The sequence below is a fragment of the Westerdykella ornata genome (assembly GCF_010094085.1).
Source record: "Westerdykella ornata strain CBS 379.55 unplaced genomic scaffold EI97scaffold_26, whole genome shotgun sequence".
Taxonomy (NCBI): Eukaryota; Fungi; Ascomycota; class Dothideomycetes; order Pleosporales; family Sporormiaceae; genus Westerdykella; species Westerdykella ornata.
In genome coordinates, this window is record NW_022986876.1 from 121,845 (window position 1) to 143,072 (window position 21,228).

The 21,228-nt window shown below is 53.4% G+C and overlaps 9 protein-coding genes across 9 annotated transcripts; 4 read left to right on the top strand and 5 right to left on the bottom strand.

Moving 5' to 3' along the window:
* The first annotated feature begins 14 nt into the window (after positions 1-14).
* Positions 15-1,641, top strand: EI97DRAFT_435951 (uncharacterized protein). The gene is made up of 4 exons (XM_033798982.1): positions 15-149; positions 198-277; positions 467-662; positions 854-1,641. Exons 1-4 carry the CDS (start codon positions 147-149, stop codon positions 1,331-1,333), a joined length of 759 nt encoding a protein of 252 aa, XP_033651070.1. The 5' UTR covers positions 15-146; the 3' UTR covers positions 1,334-1,641.
* On the bottom strand, positions 1,585-4,942 carry EI97DRAFT_424100 (MCM-domain-containing protein). Its single transcript, XM_033797132.1, has 3 exons — positions 4,612-4,942; positions 2,080-4,558; positions 1,585-2,004 (listed from the first exon to the last, which is right to left on the bottom strand). Exons 1-3 carry the CDS (start codon positions 4,899-4,901, stop codon positions 1,876-1,878), a joined length of 2,898 nt encoding a protein of 965 aa, XP_033651071.1. The 5' UTR covers positions 4,902-4,942; the 3' UTR covers positions 1,585-1,875.
* Positions 4,943-5,139: 197 nt separating this feature from the next.
* EI97DRAFT_404023 (Metallo-dependent phosphatase) lies at positions 5,140-6,977 on the bottom strand. Its single transcript, XM_033796524.1, has 6 exons — positions 6,584-6,977; positions 6,482-6,523; positions 6,324-6,429; positions 5,746-6,279; positions 5,622-5,694; positions 5,140-5,571 (listed from the first exon to the last, which is right to left on the bottom strand). Exons 1-6 carry the CDS (start codon positions 6,749-6,751, stop codon positions 5,499-5,501), a joined length of 996 nt encoding a protein of 331 aa, XP_033651072.1. The 5' UTR covers positions 6,752-6,977; the 3' UTR covers positions 5,140-5,498.
* Positions 6,978-7,166: 189 nt separating this feature from the next.
* EI97DRAFT_503399 (uncharacterized protein) lies at positions 7,167-9,673 on the top strand (the record flags this gene model as incomplete). Its single annotated transcript, XM_033802782.1, has 3 exons — positions 7,167-7,420; positions 7,472-9,210; positions 9,394-9,673. The coding sequence occupies exons 1-3, from the start codon at positions 7,277-7,279 to the stop codon at positions 9,671-9,673; spliced, it is 2,163 nt and encodes a 720-aa protein (XP_033651073.1). The 5' UTR covers positions 7,167-7,276.
* Positions 9,674-11,040: 1,367 nt separating this feature from the next.
* On the bottom strand, positions 11,041-12,435 carry EI97DRAFT_503400 (serine/threonine-protein phosphatase 4 catalytic subunit). Its single transcript, XM_033802783.1, has 3 exons — positions 12,236-12,435; positions 11,945-12,178; positions 11,041-11,883 (listed from the first exon to the last, which is right to left on the bottom strand). The coding sequence occupies exons 1-3, from the start codon at positions 12,249-12,251 to the stop codon at positions 11,180-11,182; spliced, it is 954 nt and encodes a 317-aa protein (XP_033651074.1). The 5' UTR covers positions 12,252-12,435; the 3' UTR covers positions 11,041-11,179.
* A 519-nt stretch (positions 12,436-12,954) lies between these two features.
* On the top strand, positions 12,955-15,462 carry EI97DRAFT_152901 (uncharacterized protein). The gene is made up of 3 exons (XM_033793276.1): positions 12,955-13,255; positions 13,352-14,680; positions 14,733-15,462. The coding sequence occupies exons 1-3, from the start codon at positions 13,080-13,082 to the stop codon at positions 15,124-15,126; spliced, it is 1,899 nt and encodes a 632-aa protein (XP_033651075.1). The 5' UTR covers positions 12,955-13,079; the 3' UTR covers positions 15,127-15,462.
* Positions 15,463-15,992: 530 nt separating this feature from the next.
* EI97DRAFT_435959 (GroES-like protein) lies at positions 15,993-17,776 on the bottom strand. The gene is made up of 3 exons (XM_033798983.1): positions 17,193-17,776; positions 16,612-17,051; positions 15,993-16,548 (listed from the first exon to the last, which is right to left on the bottom strand). The coding sequence occupies exons 1-3, from the start codon at positions 17,311-17,313 to the stop codon at positions 16,060-16,062; spliced, it is 1,050 nt and encodes a 349-aa protein (XP_033651076.1). The 5' UTR covers positions 17,314-17,776; the 3' UTR covers positions 15,993-16,059.
* Positions 17,777-18,765: 989 nt separating this feature from the next.
* Positions 18,766-19,276, top strand: EI97DRAFT_342988 (uncharacterized protein; the record flags this gene model as incomplete). The annotated part of the gene is made up of 4 exons (XM_033794750.1): positions 18,766-18,798; positions 18,869-18,904; positions 18,991-19,068; positions 19,205-19,276. Coding segments are annotated over 4 exons (219 nt in total), but the record flags the coding sequence as incomplete, so codon positions are not given.
* Positions 19,277-19,902: 626 nt separating this feature from the next.
* Positions 19,903-20,678, bottom strand: EI97DRAFT_452281 (acetyltransferas-like protein; the record flags this gene model as incomplete). The annotated part of the gene is made up of 2 exons (XM_033800402.1): positions 19,903-20,045; positions 20,105-20,678. 2 exons carry the CDS (start codon positions 20,676-20,678, stop codon positions 19,903-19,905), a joined length of 717 nt encoding a protein of 238 aa, XP_033651078.1.
* Positions 20,679-21,228: the final 550 nt, after the last annotated feature.

Here is a 21,228-nt window from a genome sequence, read left to right on the forward strand (position 1 = left end):
TCCCTCACCACTCCCACCATTTCACCCTCCCACATTCCAAACATTCGCACCCATCCGCGGCGTAGTTTACGGCATCTCGGCTCCTGTCGAGCAGCCTTCGCTCTCAGACTGTCAGAGATGTAATTGACCGCTCAGGTCCCATCACCATGGTACGTTTGCTTCGACCTGCACATAGACGGCGCTGACTGAGGTAGTAGAGCTCATCCACGGTGTCAGTTCCGACGCCAACGCAACACGCGTTCCAAAGACGTGTCGACGACGTCAAAATCCCCAAATCGTATGTCCATCCTCCCATCTTCTCTCTCTTCCGAGAGGTGTTATACATATGATGTTGCCAAATCAAGTTGGGAATCTCTCCGAACATCTATGTGGAGACTTTATTAGCTTGTATATCTGATTTACAGAACTTACCCCTTCGTTAGCCGGCTCCCATGTGTGCTAACTGTGCTGACTGAAACGCGATTAGAGACATCAACTTCGTCGTTATGGATTATCTGATTACCGAAGGATATCCCCTAGCTGCTGAGAAGTTCGCAAAGGAGGCCAACCTGAAGTACCCAGTCATAGAAGGATCAATACAGGCACGGGTTACTATCAGGAGAGCTATTCTCTCTGGCGACATCGAAAGTGCCCGCAACCAAATCAACGACCTCAATCCCGAGGTAAGTTGAAATCTCTGCTTATCCATACCTTATTGCCGGCCTCTCTTATGATTATACACTGTTTCATGCACCACGCATAGTCTTCGGGCTCTGATGATACACAAACCTTCAGTCCTCAGTATGATTTTGAGTTACCACGCCATTGCATCGTTATCTTGTCTGTTATCGCATCTACTAACTGCAATGTATAGATCCTTGACAAAGATCTTCCTTTGGATTTTGCGCTGCTCAAACTACAACTAATTGAACTCATCCGTAAATGCACTTCGTCGCCTGAACCCGACGTCTCGCCCGCCTTGGAGTTCTCACAGATGGAGGTTGCTCCTCTCGCGGCTACGAACCCGGACTTCCTCAGGGAGCTCGAGGTGACCATGTGTCTCCTCATCATTCTCCCCAGCGATGGTCCGGTCCAATCACCATATGCCGAACTTCTTAAGCCGTCGCTACGGCTAGATGTTGCAAGCCGCGTAAATAAGGCCATATTAGAGAGCATGGGCGCCAGAGGCGAATCCAAGCTGCGCAGCTTAGTTCGGCTTCGGACCTGGGCCGAGGACAAGGCTAGGGCTGCCGGCCTAGATATTCCCCCATTCTTGCCCTTGACCTCTGACGGCGCTCAGGATGGCGCGGAGGAGACCAACGGTAATCACGACTGCGGGGACATGGTATCATAGGGTGGCGCCGCTATTCCATGCAAAATTCACGCCGCTGTCTCTGGCGCAGAAGTGCCAACACTGCCGCCGGCTCAAATGTGGCCGCTGCCACACGTGCGACGCCCCTAACGACGATATGATCTGTATTGACTTACAACCAACCGATGTCTTATTGCTATTCCGAGGGCTGGGCATATGGCTGGGACTGGCGTTTGGGAGGCAACACTCTTTTATTCGTATCACGGCGTACTGGCGGATAGTAAATGATACCAGTCTCTTGCATGAGACCAAATGAATTATAGTTCCAATTCATACCGCGATATTCCATCACTTCCGGTAGTGTCGCGACATACTCGTCTAGCAGTACCCACCTGGACTAGTGAAGAATACGCATGCTTCCTTACGGTCAACACAATATACCTAGGTATCGAGCTATCCTACTCGCCTTAACCAGAAGGCGCCCTATGTACCAGTTCCATTCGTAACGCCATTTATTCCCCCCCTCCATGCCACATGCAGAAAACCAGGATGCCATATCCATAAGTCCACCACATCGAAAATTCTTAAACAATGTCCTCCACCGGACACATAGGATGCAGCACATAAACCAGCTTGGTAGCCTGCTGCTGCTGCTGACCCTGGCCCTGCTCGTCCGCGAGACCCTCGCCGCGGATGAGCATAAGGTAATTCTCCTGTCCCTCTCCGTTAGCAAACCATCCCACATCACCGCGAGAATCGCACACGAGAAAATAGGGGCCCTATCTCACCTTGACCATTTTTCGCAAAACTTTCCTCGCCAACTTGGCCTCCTTTTCCAAATCCTCCTGCGTCTCCAATTCCGCCTCCTTCTGCTCCAAGTACCAAGTGATCAGCTCCTGCTCCTCGACACCGTCTTCCGCGGCCTCTTGATCCGCATTGACCCGCTTGACAAACATGTTCCGCATAGCGACATACTTGTCGAATGTAATCGCCGTCTTTTCTCTCGGTGGCGCCGGCGTCCGACTCGTCGTGCGCGCTCTGCTGCCATCGGCGTCGTGCTGCTCACCATCAGCCATCGCGGCATCCCCATCTTGTTGTTTCGCAGCCGCAGCAGCCGCAAGCAGAGCCTCGTCATCATCATCCTCGATCTCGACATCATCCTTCTCGACACTGATGATGGACTGCCGGAGAAGATTATACGCCTCCTTGACAAACTCAGGCGTAATCTCCTCGACGCAATTCGCCTTGGCGATGGCTTCAGAGAGACGAATCATGCTCTCCAACTGCCGGACCGTGATCCTATAGCTATTCCTTCCGATCCCGCCTTGTGCGTCGTCGGCGCGGAGTTCCTTGTACTTCTCCACGAGCGTGCCTTTCGCTTCTGGCGTGAATTCGGGCTTGAACGTTTTGGCGAAGCGGATGTAGCGTTGGAGTTGCTCGGTGCTGTATTCGGGCTGCACGGCATCGTCGCGGTCCTTGTGGATGCCGACTATGTGCTCGGCCAGGTGGCGGTCAATGTTTTCGTCGCACTCGTCGAGCACGACGAAGAAGAGGTCGAAACGCGACATAATCGGTGCAGACATGTTAACGTTGGCGCGCAGTGTAGCTTTGCGGTTGTAGCGGCCGCCGACTGGGTTCGCGGCTGCGAGGATGGATGTACGGGCATTGAGGGTGGCTTGGATACCGGCTTTCGCGATGGAAATGGTTTGCTGTTCCATGGCTTCGTGGATGGCGACTTGATCCGCGATGTCCATCTTGTCGAACTCGTCGATGGCGCAGATGCCGTTGTCTGCGAGCATGAGGGCTCCGGCTTCGATGGTGAACTCGCCGGTTTCTTCGTCCTTGACTACCGCGGCGGTGAGACCGGCGGCGGATGACGCCTTGCCGGAGGTGTAGACCGCGCGGGGGAGGAAGCTGCAGATGTACTTGAGGAATTGCGATTTGGATGTCGAGGGGTCGCCGACGATGCAGATGTTGATATCTCCACGGAGGGCCATGCCTTCGGGAGTCTCCTTGGAGACACCGCCCATCAACTGGAGCAGAAGGCCCTTTTTAATCACCTGATGGCCGTAGACCATGGGCGCGATTGAATCCACCAGTCGCATGAAGATGTTAGGCTTATGGACCATCTCTCTGAGGTCGGCGATCTCTGCTTGAGTCAGAGTGGAAAGATACTCTGCCTGTGCTTCTTCTCCGCTGGCGGAAGGGTCCTCAATTTGCCCCTGATTCAGAGAGGCGAGAATGTTTTCGGCTCGACCCGTGAGATGATGGTTGGATGTCTGACCTGGTGTCGATGTGTCTGGGATCACCATGCACGCCAGGAAAGACATGCGATACGTGAGGTCACGCACGCCCAAGGCCTTCAGGCCGCTCACACCAGAGCCGCCAACATCATTCCCACGCGCCAGGCTCGAGGTATCCCTTTGAGCTTGCACTCTGACACCTGGCACTCGGAATTGGCTGACATCCGGAATGACAATGACAGTACCCGTGAAGATGCACTTTTCACCAGCTTTGGCGCGATCTACCATCTCTCCTCGCAGAATGACATCCATGGTTCGAGGCATGCTGCCCGTCGGGATTTCTGAACTGTTTTCCTGAATTCTGACTTTCTGCCAGTCGACGAACGTGGATTGCCGGATGTCTAGACGCCAGCCCTCCCTGTTCATGCACTGAAGATTCGGACATTGTGTAGGTTCTGTGTATTTGAATGTCTGCTCGATGTTCGGAACTACGGTATTGCAAGCCTCGCATATAAATGTGGCCACCGAAAGCTCAGGCCGCACTTCTGATGTGCGGGTAACGGTTCCAGAAATAGACAGGAGCTGTCCAATTGAAGATGTGCGTAATTGGCGAATTCGCGATACCAACGGGAGATTGTAGAAGGCTATGGTGAAGAGTTTGTCCGTTTGCTGATTCGGGTTCTTCTCGCTGATACTCTCGTTCTGACTCATGGCGTTCCCTGCGTTTGAAGCCGCCGTTACGGATGATGTGGATGCTGGCTGGCGATGTTCCCGGAAGTATTCCGGTTCATACTTCGCTATCAGATTGTGCAAAGCGCGGACCATGTAAGGCAAGAAGCGGTAGTATTCGCTCGCCACAGCTGTAGCAACGACGCCGTCTCCATGGCCCAGAAGATGGTTGTAGTCGACGTATAATGTGGACAAGTTATGCAGTTTCAAGCCATGGATTTGGGCAATGTAGTAGCGGTCGTCTGTTGGAGCGCTAGAAATCGGTTGTTCTGAGGACGTGAGGTCTTCTTTGAAACTGTTCATTTCCTTATTAGATGCCCGACTTCCAACGCGTACAAGGGCCTTTACCTCTCCAAGAACTCCTGAAATCTCGCAGATAGAGCTTCGCCTGTAACATCCACGACTTTCGGAATATCCGTTCTGGGGCCATTCACTCTCCGTCCAGGAACTCTTCCGCCTAGGACTTCATCCTCTGGGAAACCCTCCACATCGCTATTCGCGCCGGCGCTCTCTGAAGGGGGACCGCGTGGTCGAGCGGAGGAACCGCGCATTCGACGGGAAGCATGTGCATTGCCCACATCACTCGAAGGGGTCGGCGCAGAATCCGAATTGAGGACGGCGTCTAACAGAGAGGGCATTTTGGTCGAGCGTGGAGTAGATGTGTGTATGCGCTGGTGGGGGTGTTTGAGGGTGAATTTTAGGGTCCAGGATCGCGTTCCCGACGCGTTTCTAGTCACGTGCAAGACGCGTCCTCGGAAATCAATTACACTGCCCTTTTTGGATGTCTGGGGTTTCCTGATGTCCCTAGATAGAGTACCGAGCAATCAAGGAAGAAGTCAGGTATGCATATAGATCAAAGAGGAACAACATTGAAATCTCAGTATTTGAATCATTGCACATCGGACGCTAGAATGGAATCGCCTGATTTCCATTTGCTGGGCCATTGATATGGATGAAACGCATTGCCATCAAGTCCTCGACCTTGCCGGGGGGAGTACCCTCCCAAATACATTACTACGTGTACGCTCGACTTTCGGTTGAGCTTGCAAGTGATACAGGGACAGACTGCTGTCGAAGGTAGCGCCGCAACCCTCCCAATGTCGGCTCGCACTCAAATCACTGTTAGCCGCTCGGCATGCGAAAACGAGGTAGCAGAACTGTCTATTCGCAGAGTCGCACTACGTGTATGCCTCCATCCGATACGGGGTTTTTCCAGAAGCAACAACACGGTCCGTCTACAGGAAATAGTCTGGAGTTCTGCGCGAAACCATAGGCTCACCCGCCCGCGGGCATGGGTCAAATTGTAAGCTATGCAAGTCAATACAAGTACACTCAACATCCATCCGGAATATACGCACAATGTATACTTCAGATGCTCATCAATCTCCATGATGGCTGCTTGGTTTCCGCATCGATAGCAGTAATTCGGAGCTGTACATGTCAGGAATCGAACCGCATCATGGATTCCACTGTATTTCTTACCTGAGAATATGGTCACCACATTCCTGTCCTGCGACCAATTGTATCCCTCCATTACAAGTTGATGAGCGCGAGCAACGAGGGTCAAGCCGTTATTGTGGTTGAACGCCTCCGAGATATCCTGGCCGAAGGTATACCCGGCGCCTCGGGGAGATATTCCCCAGCCGCAGCGATCATCGGGATCCGACCAGAGCAGATCGCACATGGGGCCCTCATGGGGCACCTCTTGTATGCGATCGAGCGCGCGGATGTTGTCCAAGGTGTCGATACTAGGCGACAGTCCTCCGTGAAGACAGAAGATTTGGTTGTCAATGAGAGCGGTGAGGGGAAGGTAATCGAAGAGATCGGTGAAGTATTTCCAAACATTGGCGTTGCCATACTTCCGTAGACATTCATCGTAGAAGCCGTATACTTGTGTGATCTGACGGGATTCGTGGTTTCCGCGCAGGATCGTGATGCGCTGTGGGTATCTAATCTTAAGTGCAACAAGAAGAGTAACTGTTTCTACTGAGAAGTATCCTCGGTCGACATAGTCCCCTGACAGTGTCAGCATAGAACGGCTGCTAGGGCGGATAGCCTACCCATGAACAGATAGTTTGTGTCGGGGTTCGGGCCTCCAATCTTGAATAACTCCATGAGATCGTGGAACTGGCCGTGGATATCGCCACAGACAGTGACTGGGCATTTCTGGCAGGTGTCAAACGCCTGGTTGACTTGACCGATAAGGCAGACCACTTACCACCGGCTGCACATTCGACTCTTCCTGAAGGACCTCACGCGCCTAGGAAATAGCATGCCTATTAGCTTTGGGCGCACGGTGTGATTGAAGCGGGGGGCATACCTTCTCACACAGCCTCTGCACATCGGCCTCTGCCAACTGTTTGCATTGCATGAGGCTTTCAATCCAGCCGTCGAGGGTGGGAATAGACGCCGGCTCAGTAGCAGGAACCGAGGACAGCTGCATCGGATCGGGCATCTTGACGTTGACGTCCTCCATGTTGGTGTCCATGGTTGTGGAATCGAGGAGGGGCGGTGCTCGTCGAGCGGGCGACAGTCGCTTCCCACCTGGTCAATGAGGTGGGTTAAAGCAAGGGACTCGGGGCGATTGGCAGGGACTCGAGTATGCAAGGGTGATGATGGCGTCGAAGGAGAGGAATCGGGTTAGATATCGTGGGTATGTATGGCGGCAGATGGTTTACAGGATTGGGGGAGGGGAAGTTCAAACAAGCTTGCTGGATGATCCCCCCCAGCACTGATGAAATCCACACACTTGTTTGGCGGGTTGCTCATCTTGGCATGGCTCGTGCTCCAAAAAATCACATGATCAGGTGTGGCTACATAGAATCTTGGCACTGCGGCTGGCCCCGCGCTTGTTCGGCGAGGTTGCCGCTTGTTGTCGTACACAGAGAGAGAGACAGAGAGAGCTTTCTTCATAGATTCTCTACACAACTTTCCACCCACAACCACAACATCCCGCGATACAATTGCACACCACAAACATACACACTGCTCTCCTCCCCACTCTGCTTGCGCGATGCCTAAGCGCAAACTCTCCTCAATCCAGGAGCCTGCGCCCGGTGCCTTGCCTCGCCAGTCTCTCCCGCGCATTGCATCCATGTCAAGCCCCCAGCAACGTCGCCGTCGCGGCGGTCCTATGCGTCGCGGCTTCCCCACGCAGGTCTGTACCTGCTGTTCCCTGCAACAGACTTCTGCTAATCTTGCGCCATAGACGCCGGCTCAAGTTGCGCTGGGATTCATCCCCGGTCAATGGGAACCTGTCTATGTCCCCGACATACCCTCCGACGGCGCGCGCACTGCTCTTGTAGGAATGGTCATGCGCATAGCACAACAACCTCTTGAAACCTTGCGGGCCCTTTGTCACGCGACGGTACAACTGTATCGGGATTACACCCAAGGACGTCGTGTCCGCGCGGAGCCCGTCAATCGCCCAGATGGTGCTCGAAAGAGGCGCTTCATCGACCAAGGTCCTAACCAAGACTCAGACCTGCCAGTCGAGAACCGCCCAATTCGGTCCAGCATCGATGACTTTCTGAGTGTTAAACCTTTGGAGCTCGAGTTCGAGGGAGACAGGAGTTTTACAAGTCCGCCTGCGGAATCCGAGGCCTCGGAGCTCGAGGCGAGAGAACTATGGGAGAAATGCGCGTTCCGAACTCTCTATCCTGGTACTCAGCCCAAGGAACATCATATCCCACGTTACGACATTTATCTTTCCGAGGGTTCCTCCGATGAGTCTTCCGATGATGGGTCCCAGCACCTGTTTGGCGATGTGCCTATGGAGGATTCCTTCGACAGCGAGGCTTCTGACACAACCGTGGACACTGCTGAGCTTGCTCCTGCCACCCACATCCATGCTGAGAGAGCTGTGGAGCCAACGCCGGAGTTAGCCACTGGAAGAGCAACTGAGCACGAAGCGCAGCTTACGGCGGAGCCTGCAACTCGTATCTTGACGGGTGTTGCGACGGCCAGCGAGGATACGGATCGAAATGATCAAGCACACAGTGCCCCGGGCGTGGACTCGCAGCTGTCGGTCGGCGAGGTCACCTTCACGCCAACGCCATTGAGCCCATTCTCCGAGGGGATGCCCACCCCTCTCTTGACTTCGACTCCTCGGTTTATCCCACCAACCGGAGTCCCCAAACATAAACGAGTAGCAGAGCTAGCCCCCAAGCTATCGCCCGTTGCCCATGCAAAGCAAAGGCCATCACCCCTGCGCACTCTGCTTACACCAGTTGCGAAAGGCAAGCCCTCAAAGTCTCAGCATCAACTCGAAAAGAAGGCGGTTGCAGCAGTCATCAAGAATGCCACAGACAGAACTCGTCAAGAGGACACACACAAGAAGTCCACCGGATCAGCTATCGCAGCTGAACTGTTGAATGTCCCCCAGATCTTCCCGACAATGTGGACTGAGGAGATGTCAACCCTGGACGATGCACCTCCTTTGAAGGAGACAGGGTTCGCGGAAAAGGCCCACATCCGCACATTTTTGCGAGATGGTCTTGCTACCGAGAAGGTGGAGTCGTTCCTTGAGGACGTCCACTTCGACGTTACTGTACTCTCTGGGGAGGGGGTTGAGGAGGAACGGGAAATCCTCTCCTCGCCAATGTATCAGAAGATATCGCCACCCGTTGTCGTTGAGGAGTTAAGCCCTTCCCCTCCTCCTGAACCATTACTCCCTGAGCTGTCCATCGAGCAGCTTAAATGTCTTGTTGAAGCATCCAAGAAGACTAATGGGGGTCGGATACACATGGATCTTGCCAAGGGGATCAATACTCATGACCTGAAGACATTACTTCCCCACGAATTCAACGGCAATCCTATTGCCTGGCTTAACGACAACATTGTTAATGAGTATCTAAGCCTTCTAGTCGAACATGAGAAGAAGAAAGCGGGATACCAACACAAACCCGGCGGTCCTGCCCCGCCAGTGCACGCCTTTCCGTCGCAATGGTATGTCAATGCCAGCAAAGACATCAAGTCTGTCCGGCGTTGGGCTTCTAGGAAGCAGTTTGGAGGGAAGAACCTCCTTGATATGGAGTTGCTACTGATTCCCATTTGCAAAGGCAGTCATTGGAGGCTAATGGCAGTTCGGCCTCAATTGCGGACTGTCGAGTATCTGGATTCTTTGCATAGGTCTGGAAAACCCGATAAGGACCTTGTCGATCTCCTTTTGGCCTGGCTTGAGCAGGAGCTAGGCGACGCTTTTGTAAAGAGCGAGTGGACCTACGATCAGCATCAGAGGTCTATGCAACAGCTGAATGCGAGCGACTGCGGTGTCTTCACTTGCTTGAACGCCGTCGCACTCCTCAGATCCGAGGACCCGAGTTTGGTCCAAATCACTGATGGCATGCACGAGGCGCGTCGTCATATTGCGGCTACCCTCCTCTCCGGACATGTCAATGGAGAACTGTGAGGAGACGCCTTCCACAGTTCCGATTCTTACACTTCTCGACGGCGAACCAAACTGGCGCCGCTACGAATGTTTTCTTCTTTAACACCACTTCGCGGACTGTTGCAACTTCACTACAGTATCGCTCAACCATTTCACCATTTGGTCCTATTCCTCAATTTCACGCATCATCACCGGAGTTACTGGCGGTCTCGGATGGATGATACCCCCCGCCCCTCAGGCGGCTTTTCTCTCTGCTGGGTCAATACGTTTATCTTTTGTGCTTCTGTTTTCTGCTTCGGTTCTCTGTTTTTCTCTGCAATACGTTTTCCGCAATGGGGAGTAATGGACGAGGGTTTGCATGGTTTTGGCGCGTTTTCTTCTCTATCATGATGCATGGAAAGGAGTTTTGGGGGGGTCTTCCCTCATGATGACTGGATGATTGTGATACCCCCTATGGCACACCTGCATGGTGATGCCTCTTTTCACGATGGTTACTGCTAGCTTTGCGGTTTTGCACGCTTTGTACTCTAGATGATTGGAATGCAATGGTTCGAGGATATAGTGCTTTGCTACTGGTGCGTGATCTATGGTGCAGAGGCGTTTCCTTAAGATGATCCCATCAAAGTGATACTCCCTATTGCACACGCACTTGAAGTTGCCACTTTCACGATAGCATACTAATGGCCTCGTTTTCACACTTGTACTGGAGCTTAGATGCTGAAGATGCTGCTATTCAGGCCTGTGCATCTGTGCTGATGGTGCGTGGTGTAATGTAGAGAGGTAATGAAAAAGCGTTACATCGACGCACGAAAGCCATATTCCTCTCTCACAATCACCAGAGTATAACTCAATCGGACCCTTCGAAAGGTGCTGCGAGGGAGATAATACAAGTATCTCCTACTACCCGAGCTCTTTGACGATAGTTAGTATACCTCAAACCAGCACAAGCATCACAGCTTCACTACAGAGAGCGGCTCATCTTTCCATCACCTTGGTGCGTACCTCTGCAATACAACACCAGAGCAAGGATGAATCGTACTCTTCGAATGGTGGTGGGAGGTAGGTGGTTAGAGTTGCTACGCTTAGTGAAGTCTGCTGACGATGATGTGTGATTCAACACTACGGGTTCAGAAGATGGAAGTGATGGGGGTTTAGGTGAGCAAGTGGAGACGAGGGGGAAGGGAGATGTTTTTGAGGGTGAGGGAAAGAGGGTCGTCTCAGCTTGGAATGGAGTGTTTTCTAGGGGGTAAGTGTTAAGGAGACAGCAGTTGTATACCCTCAGAGCTGGTGTACGTTAGCTGGTTGAGGCTACGGAACTGGCACTGTACTTATTACACAATGGCTAGGGAACATGTGTACAGGATGTTCACGAGTCCAGGAATTGATGGCATGGTATTTCAGTATTCATTGTGGATAAAATCCATAGCTCCGCTATGTACGCGCTACTGCTTAACCAGCTCGAACGCTTCGGTACCCTTCCGAATACGTTCATGTATGCCATCATATCACTAGCATCCAGAAGCCGCACTACAAAAAATACTCCGTCGTGACCTCCTTGCCCTGCTGCTGCTGCTGTTCCTGCCTATGCACCTCGTTATCCGGACTCGCATCAAACACGTTGAAGAATCTCTCCCCTGCGTCACTAACCTCCAATACGCTGGCCAAATTTCCGCAGCGATAGCAGTAGTTCGGCGCGCTCCACACCGTACTCAGCCTGTCGTCGTATAGCACTTGGAATCCTTCGTTGCAAAGCTGGTGTGCCCGCAGGATGTGCGACATGTTGTTCATCTCGAGGAATTTGCGGACGACTTGGGCGCCGAAGGTGTAGCCTGCGCCGCGGGGGGAGAGGGAGAACTCGTCGCGATCTGGGTCGGGGTCCGACCAGACGAGGTCGGCCATGGGGCCTTCGTGGGGGATTTCTCGGAAGCGGTCGATGATCTTGATTTGGTCGATTGAGTGTATGGAGGGGGAGAGGCCGCCGTGGACGCAAAAGATCTGGTCGTTGATGACGACGGAGAGCGTCAGGTAGTCGAACATGTCGGTGAAGTAGTGCCACACGTTGGCGTTGCCGTATTTGCGGTTGCATTCCGTGTAGAAGCCGTAGGATTGCGTGACGCCGCGGGACTCGTGGTTGCCGCGGATGAGGTGCACGCGGTGGGGGTAGCGGAGTTTGAGGCACACGAGGAGGGAAATGGTCTCGACGGAGAAGAGGCCGCGGTCTACGTAGTCTCCTGGAGACAGGTTAGGTATATGTATAGGACACACCCATGCGCATGGGAGGGTCAGGCCTACCAAGGAAAAGATAATTTGTGTCTGGACAGAAGCCGCCAATCTTGAATATCTCAATCATGTCAAAGAACTGTCCGTGTATGTCACCGACGACAGTTACAGGCGCGCGAATGTGTACGACGTTGCTCTCCTTCATAAGGAGCTCTTTCGTTTTGGCACATATTGCCTCGATGACGGACTCGGCCAGGAGCTCCTTCTTGTAAAGTCGGGATATACATTCATCAAGATCGACAGTGGCTATACGGTGGACGTCAGCATAAGCATCCTGGTCAAGTTGTCTGGTTGAAGACGTACACGGAAGACCGGGCATGGTAATATGAGGCGGTACGGGTGGACCCCGACATTCGCGACAAACTCAGGGGGAGGAGTCTGTACTGGTCGCGAGCAGGTGTCGGTACCTCACAATCATCCTCGGTCGCGCATGGGAACGAAGTGTACTGTATAGCGGCGGCGGCAGCTCAAAGCATACGCGGCGAAAGGGTGGCGGTCGTTCCTGGAGTCAGTGATTACAAGTACACAGATGAGGGCCTGGGGTCCGAGCGCGGGCGCCGTTCCGCAGATTCACGTGACTTGGCGCTCGAAACATTCCAATTGAGAACTTTCCCCTCGTCCTCCTCACAACTTCTCTCATGCGTTAACGTCGCTCAGTCTTCACCGAATTCCAAGTCACTAACGACATCCATCTGCTTCCATCCCGAAGCCGTCCAGCACACTCTGGGATCCCGTTGTCTCCAGTTCGCCTGCTTTCAGCACTGCCTGGCCGGTCAGTCAATAGCTGCTCCATCCCGAGGTCGAGTCTCCATAATCAGCAGTTTCCTCACCTTTCCTCTCTGGTCTTTCTCCACATATATCTCACACAACTCCATATTATGTACATTCTCAGTATAGAGGCAACTCTCCCATCTTGACGACGCGCGGCCGTGTGCCCAGGGAATGTCCACCATCCGTTGGTTTTGGCAACCCCCGAATCTCTCTTCCCCTAGCTCTGATGCATGAGACGCGCACTCATCCCTTCTCTTGGCAACGACTCTTTCCTCGTCACTTCTCCTCCCACTCTCAGTCTATTTCGCCCTCCGAACCACGGGATCACCTTTCAGAATTGTCTCGTTACTCTTCATCATAATCCGTCAGCGGGAGGATGTCTTGGAGTGCCCCTGTGGTGGGAACCACACTCTATCCACCGCCTTCATACCCCACTGGACAGCCTGGATATAATGCTCAACAGCCACAGCCAGCGCCGCAAGCCAGTTATGGACCATACCCTGCTGCACCTCCGTATGCTGGCACGGCACCCCAGCGGCCGCCCGATACTCGGTACGTCCATAATAGTTGTCTCATGGGATCCGTCCAAGCATTTATCTTCTCTTCTTCTCCATGCCCCTCTCCCCGGCCACTACTAATGCTGTCTAGGCCGCCGAAGAAGAAAGGTAACCCGATAATCACTCGATACCCTCCCCCTCCGGGATATCGTGGACCTGCACAACCGCAGGCACCTTATGGTCAGAACCACCAACAGGCACCCCAACCTCCATATGGGTTAGGTTATGCTGCTCCCACCACTTATCCTGCGCAGGGTTATTCTGCCCCTACCGGTTACCCCCAGGGTTACACATATCCACCCTCCGCATATGGACAACCTCCAGCCTATCCACCACAGCAGCCCTATCCTCAGCAACCTTATGCAGGTGCGCCTGCATATCAATACCCACAGCAAGGTTATCCGCCCCCCCAGGGATATACTCAGCCATCAACGGCCTATGCAGGAGCTCAAGGTTACTCAGCTCCCCCATACGCGGCCCAGCAAGCGACATATGCAGGATATCCACCACAGCCTGCCGTAGTGGACCCCAGCCAGCAGCCGTATGCTCAGCCCCACGGGTGGCAGCAGCATGGTACACAGGCCCCATATCCGACGTCCGTCGCTTATAACCCACCGGCAGCCAATGGAGACCCCAGCGCTGCACCAGCACCGACCGGAACACATTCTGGACATCCTGGCTCGACACAAGATCCTGCACCTGCTCCCGATCCGAATAACCCTGCTACAGAAGATAGTGAGAAGAAGCCCCTGTATCTAGGCTGGGATGACTGGGACTTCGATTTTGAAGGTGCCATCTGGCCCAAGGCCAATGAACCTGTGGATCAGAATCTGAGTCTGGGTGTTATTATCTGGAGACCCGCGAAACAAGTGACGCGATGTCTACCAGCCTTCTTCGAACAGGCCGAAGAGCAGGCGTTGAAGGCCCCTGCACCGAAACTGGGCAATGGAGAGTCCGTGTCCGAGTACTTCTCGTTGGAAAATGCCCACCAGGCTTTCCTCAATATCCGACAGACAGACGATTGGCATAAGATCAAAAATGACCCTGTTTTTGTGGTATTCCCTGAAGAGAAGGACATGGAACTCATCACACTGGAGGAATGTATAGCCAAACGTGATAGACCAGATGAACCGTTGGAGCTTCGGGAGTCCGAAGACGAGGAGATGCATGATTCTAATTGGAGTGTAATGGACAACCTCGAACAAGCCCTGTCCGGCAAGCCCGAGGATGCACAGCCTTCAGGTCTTGACCGTTCGAAAGCACCAAAGTCCAACCAAGAGCAAGAAGATATCCTGGCCAGACTTGGAGTAACCGGATCTCCGAAGCCGCCGTCTGACGAACCCATCGAGATTCCTTTCTCTCTGCTGGAGAAGACAGCAAATGCCGCACTTCCGCAGAAAGCGCTGGTGCCGCCACCTCCGTAAGTCCCTGCCAATAGTCGAACAATGTTCGATAAACTGACAAACTGTTAGGCCACAACACCCTCCGCCCCCTTCATCGGTGGCCCATGCGCAACGCAATCTATCACCCAACGGGCCGCAGTACGATCCTTGGAACCCGTCCAAAGGCCAGACAGTGCAGAATGGTCAGGCAAGCCCTCCGAGGTCGGAAGCTAGCAACGGTACCTATGCGGGATCCGATTTTGCAGAAAACCCTATCAATGGCGTGGACAATGCGGAGAAAACGACCGAGGCCTACAATGCAGGCCCGCAGCCAACCGCGGATCTGGAACGGGCTGATAGTTCGATCTCGAGAAAGCGAAGCCATGGGGAGACTGAAACTTCAGAAGACACCTTGCGCCAGCAGGGCGATCATGCCAAACGCAAACGACGGTCCGAAGTGGATTCAGTATATAGTCGCCGCTAGCAGTGGGAGTTCAAGGCAGCCATTAGGCAAGCCATTCGGCCGCCTGGTTCTGGTTCTTTTCAGAAAACTACCGGCTGGCCCGATGAAACGGTGCACTGCGATGGTCACCTTGATGACCTGTCGCTACGACTAACGTAGCAGCACTCCACAGAATAGACGCTTAGAGCAAGAGTACGTGGAGCTAAATGGCGCGCCGGGGGTATGCCGCGTTGAAGTATGACGACCATCTGGCTTGTCCGGGTGCAGTTGGTGTTTAGGTATTTGAGTTTTTGCTTTTCTATATATTGAAAGGGGAGTCTGTTTCTTGTTTTTACTTATCCTTCTCTGGTGTCACTTTCTATCACAGCAGCATGTGGCGGCTGGACTCCTCCAGCTTATTGCTATCTCATTTTGACTTCTTGGTCAATGAGTCGATGTTTCAAAAGCCTGTCCCTTCCAGGGTTTATCAATGGGTTGTTATTCACCTTTCTATCTGCTCGTAATACTTGCTATTTCTATCCTGTCATGTCACTCTCCATGTCTAATCATATATCAATCATATATTTCGTGGGAGGTCTCATCATAGGCTTCCTCCGCCGGTCCTGTCTGTCCGGTCCATTTCTATGATCAGGATCGTCCACGTCCCGTTCCTCCCGGTCAATTTATACATCCATCTCCTTGATGCGATCGACGTCAAAAGTACTGCAATTGCAGCTTTAGATGCTGGAACAGGCTGGTTCTGCATACCAGGCTCGCAGGTTGTACCGACTGCAAAGTGTTAGTCATATGTAAGCAGTGTCGATACCCTGTGCCTCCAATAGGAAGGCGTCCAGCTGCTATTGTGGCGGCCGAGCACATGGGCAAGGACAACAAAACAACACCTGTGGTACGTTCTAACGGAGTCTATTTTTTCAATTGGGCTAGATATTACTTCACATTTCTGTCTGCTTAGACCTAGGCCACCTTGATAGTGAGCTTTCCAAAGTGCCTCTGATCCCACATATACTCGTACGCATCCTTCAGATGGTCCAGATCAAACACCTTCTCGTCGACGATAGGATGGATATCATTGGCCTCGATGGCGCGATTCATCTCCTCGAACTGTAGCCTCGACCCAACGAGCACACCCCTCACGGTGCAGATATTGTTCAAGCACTCCAGGAACGAAGGCTGGTCCTTGGAGAAGCCTCCTAGGAAGCCGATGATGGAGATGACGCCGTCGATCTTGACGGCCTTGAGGGACTGCGCCATGCTGGTCGGACCGCCGACCTCGACAATGTGGGTGACGCCCAGGCCGCCTGGAGTCAGCTTCTTCGCTTCCTCGCCCCAGTTGGGGTTCTCCTTGTAGTTGATGACGTGGTCGGCGCCGTACTTCTTGAGGAGTTCGGCTTTGTCAGCCGAGGAGGTGGTGGAGATGACGGTTGCGCCGGCGGCTTTGGCGAACTAGATAGATTTGTTAGAATACATGTATTTTGTCAACATTGGGATCGGGTGTGTTGTGCGTACCTGAAGCGCAAACATGCTAACACCACCAGTTCCCTGCGTCAGCACGGTGTCTCCGGGCTTCAACGCCCTACTCTCCAGCCCATATAGCGCATTCCACGCCGTCAAGCCCGCACAACTCAGCGTCGCCGCCTCGGCGAAGTTCAAATTCTGCGGCACATGGACAAGACCGTGCTCGTCGAACGCGGCGTACTCCCTCAGCGTGCCGTCGACGGCTCCACCGAGACCTGTGCCCAGCGAAGCCGGCGTCAGCGAGCCCGCGATATGGCCCTGGTTGAAGAGCGTGACGACCTTGTCGCCGGGCTTGAAGCGCGTGACGTGCTTGCCGACGGCTTCGACGACGCCGGCGCCGTCGGAGCCGGGGACGACGTTGTCTTTGATCGGGAAGGGGTATTTTCCTTTGGGGATGATGAGGTCGCGGTAGTTGAGGGAGGCGGCGTGGACTATGGACAAGAGAAAGAAAGGTTAGTACATGAGGTATGTATGAGTTTGGTGGGAGGTGGGATGGAAGTGGTCAATTGGAGAAGCGGGAGCGGTTTGAGATGGAGAGATGGATGTGAGGGAGAAATGTAGGGCGGGCGTACTTTTGACTAGGACGTCTTTATCGCCTAATTGGGGGAGGGGCGCTTTGTCGTTGAGTTTGAGGCTGTCGAAGCCGTTTTGGCCTTCGACGGTCCATTGTTTGGCGTGTGTGGGTGGTGCCATGGCGGTCGGTATGGGAATTGGTCTATGGTACTGAAGAAGAATGAAAGGAGGGGGGAGGGGTTTGAGCAAAGCTCCCGTGTTCAATTGGAAGGATGGAAAGAGATTTGAGAGATGAGGTAGGCGGAGACAGAGATCTAGATGGAATAGATTGCGAAAACGTGGGTGGAATAAATGATGCGGGTGTGCCTTGCATCTAATATATATATGCCATTACCGGTACAATGGGAGGTTCTTTTCTGCTGCCTTTGGAAGCTACCAGCAACTACACTATTACTAGAGTGGAGTTTTCTAATGGCCATGACGTGGGGCCGGGCCTTCTTTCGCGGTGTGACGCAGGTCTGATCTGATTGATTTTATCCAGGACGGGAAAAAAGCCCGATGATTACTATGTGTATTCTGGGGTTAATGGCGATTAGAGAAACGATTTCTAAGCTCGAGGGAAGGGTTTGATGGGAGGGAGAGTCGGTGGTTGTTGTTTTTGTTGCTGTCTGAGCGCGAAGTGGTTATGGGAACGCGGTCGGAAATCGGAGTTGCCTCGGACGTGGACCGGAGTTTTGGTTGACCCCTGGCGGACGTATTAGTAATGATGAGGGGAGTTAGAGAGAATTGCTGCATTGAGTAGGATTCAAAGAAGTGTTGGTAATCAGACAAGGAGGACTGAAGGCAGGAGATGCCGCAGTCTCAATGCCGATGAGAAAGGTATAGGATGCCGATTGCCATCGATGGTAACTGTGGAGACGACCAATGATGGTGCTCTTTGCCACGGACTTCAAGAGAATTTGTCATTGCGTAGAGAAGATAACCGAGCTTATACAAGGCTGGTGACAGCTCTATTCTAAGTCTAGGCGATTACGAGGCGGGACAGGTACTACAGTATGTATGGTAACCAGGAGCAGCATCCAGCTTCCCGATATCTGCAATATTGCATTCTTTTGCGTTATGAGATAGCTCCGAAAATACATTTTTATTCCCAGGCGTCATGGGTACGACGAGGAATCCGATGCTGGTTCGACTGAATGTTGGGTTTTGTCTACGAGATGGGATACAGGTATCGCTGAGGAAAGCAAGGAAGGGTTGACTAGAACAGCTCAGCGTTGGAAGGAAACAGTGTCTGGTTGGGAAGGGAAGTTATGAGACACGAAGCATGACCGAATATGTTCCTGATCCGCCGGACATGAAGATGGAGTTAGAAGATGCTTTTTCTGAGACGAATTGGTACCCTTCCTGCATCCAAAAGGAGTTCACTGAACACTCGATCGGAATCTCGGAACTGCAACCCAGCTCCATTCCGACGACTTAGTCATCAAAACACTGGTGCCCGTAAACCTCCGTCACTGCCTCTAATCCGTCAGTACCTTGACGCGTCAACTAACGCGCAACTCCAACCCACTGTCGAGTTTTTAACAGTCCAACACGAACCTCACCATGCCACCATCTCAAGTCCCTCCCCCGTCCCAAGAAGCCAAGCGCAAAGCAGCGCGAGAGGTACCATTTCCTCCTCCCCTCCCCTCTCGAACACGTATAATATATCCAAACATATTACTTACAAGCAAAGGTCATCGACATCCTGCACGAAATCGCAACGCTCCTCGTAAGCTGCCCTCGCCAAGCCCTTCATCACACCGCACAAACACAAACACAAGCACGAGCTCGAGACTAGAAAGCTGACGAGAGTAGAATACCCACCTCGACAGACACCAACTCTCGTACTGCGTCTCTCTGATTGAGAATGGTGCCAATCCCGAGGCTCTGGCGGTACGTGCAAGCCCGTCTCATTTCCAGGAAAGATCTCTTTTTCGTCCCCGGATGCGATTGCAACTCGCTTGCTTGACTGCTCGCTTCCTTATCAAAGAGGGAGAAAAGAGGCTAACGAGATTGCTACGGGGTATAGAACGTAATCCGCCACCTCCGCGAAGCGTATCCCGTTGAAGAGGGTGAGGAGTATGCCGGCGAAGGTGCTGCGCGGTGATGCTGCAGAGATTGAAGTGGGAGAGCGTTCATCGATCTAGCTACCTTACGAAAAACAAGAGACCCGGGTCGCGACTCCGGGTTATGCAGTGCCAGCGCCGATACGAGAGCGAGCCTCGAGGAGGTTTCCCAGCGTTGAGACTTTATCTGAGAAGACGGTGCTATTGGAGGGGAGATATGATGGCTTACCAGGGGTGTCTGACATGCGGACATGGAGGCGAGCAAAAACAAAAAAATCGGGGTATTAAGCTATAAGGCGCCTGGAATAAGCTTGTGGTGAGGAGGGGAGGGGGAGCGGGGCACAGCTTGAGCTGAACTTGGTCGTGTTACGAAGGCAAGGATGAGTGAGATGGATGATGCAAGGTTATCGCGATTCCGGGGCTGGATGGCGGAATGCCGCATGCGAGATAAGACGTATGCCAGTGAATGAGGAGTGGAAGAGAGATGTTGAGGGGGTGTGCCTGGTGGGCGGATTTGGATGTGCAATCGCATTCACGATGCTAGCTCTGACTAGGACGGACAGTGAGGCATTGGTCGTGATTTCGATTTGCAAACATCCAGTTTGGGATTAAGTATAGTAGTAGTGTGATTGTGACCAAAAATCAAGATAATACCATCAAATCAACGACTCCCCCACGTCGGCGACGACCGCCTCTGCCTGAAATTCCCTTTCTCATCAGCAACTTTCTCCAGCTTCTTCTCTGCACGGCGCTCCTGCTTGTCGAGGAACCCGTTATAGATCCAAGGCAGGATACGCTTCGAATCTGCAGACATCTAGTTAGCCCACTCTCCCCATCTAACAGTTCAGAACGGATAAACCTACTAGCATGCTCACCATCCCAGACAATCCCATCCGCACCCCTCTCCCCCGCAACCTTCACTGCCTCCTCCAGTAAGGCCTCCCCAACCCCTTTACCCCTATACTTGAGCTTGACCGTCCAAGCCCTAACGACCGCCTTCCCCCTCCTCCTCCTCGTCCCCCTCTTCCTCGCCCCCTCGCTATTATCCGCCCACCCCAGCACCACCGCCCCGATGATCTCCTCCCCCCACTTAACCACCAACACGCGGTCCTCGCCCAACCAGTCCCACCCAATTTGCTCCGCCAGCGCGAGATAGCCGCCGACGGCGAAGCGGATGGCGACGAGGTAGATGGACGTCAGGCCCGCGAGGGTGGTGAGCAAAAGGAACAAGTCGTCCTGGGTGCGCCAGAGGGATTTCGCCACGATGGCCACGGCGGCGAGGTACACGGATAGATTGAGCGGGTGGGTGATGAGTGCTTTGGCGGCCGTTTGGCGCTGCTGAGCGATGCTGTCGGCGACGAGGCGGAGGGCGGCGGTGCGGTCGGCGTGGGTTTCGGCCGTGTAGGTTTGCAGGTGCGGGAGGGGTTTGGGGTCCATGCCGGAGGACGGGGGTGGGATGGCGAGGTAGGCGTTTTTACTGGTCGTGGTCGAGGTGGTGGTAGATAGGGTGTTGGATTCGGAGGAGGAGGAGGAGGGGATTGGGTTTGGGAGGTCTTGGGCGGACGAGGTGGAGAAGGAGAGGGGCGATGGAGGTGGAAGGGGGAAGCCCGAGGGGGCGGCGCGGAAGTTGGGGGTTAGGAGGGGCGAGGGGAGATCCGGGTCTATGCGGAGGTTGGCGCTGAGGGAGCTGAGGAAGGCTGGTGGAGGTGTGAATTAGCAATCAGAGATGTTGTGAGCTGGTTTGGTGGATCTGGATGGAGCGGAGTGGGAAAGTAAGTGGAGAAAGGGTCCACTAGACCACAAAAACACCAACGAGATAGCTCTGATATGCGTATATGCAAGGTCCAAAAGAACGAAGAGGAGGTTGAAATACTGTGTACTACTTACCAGCACTGGTGCGGAATCCTGGAATCGCCGGTATCAGCTTCTCGGTGCTCGAGTAGTGGTTCACAGTGACCTGCGGCACAGTCGTTGGTGCGGACTGCTG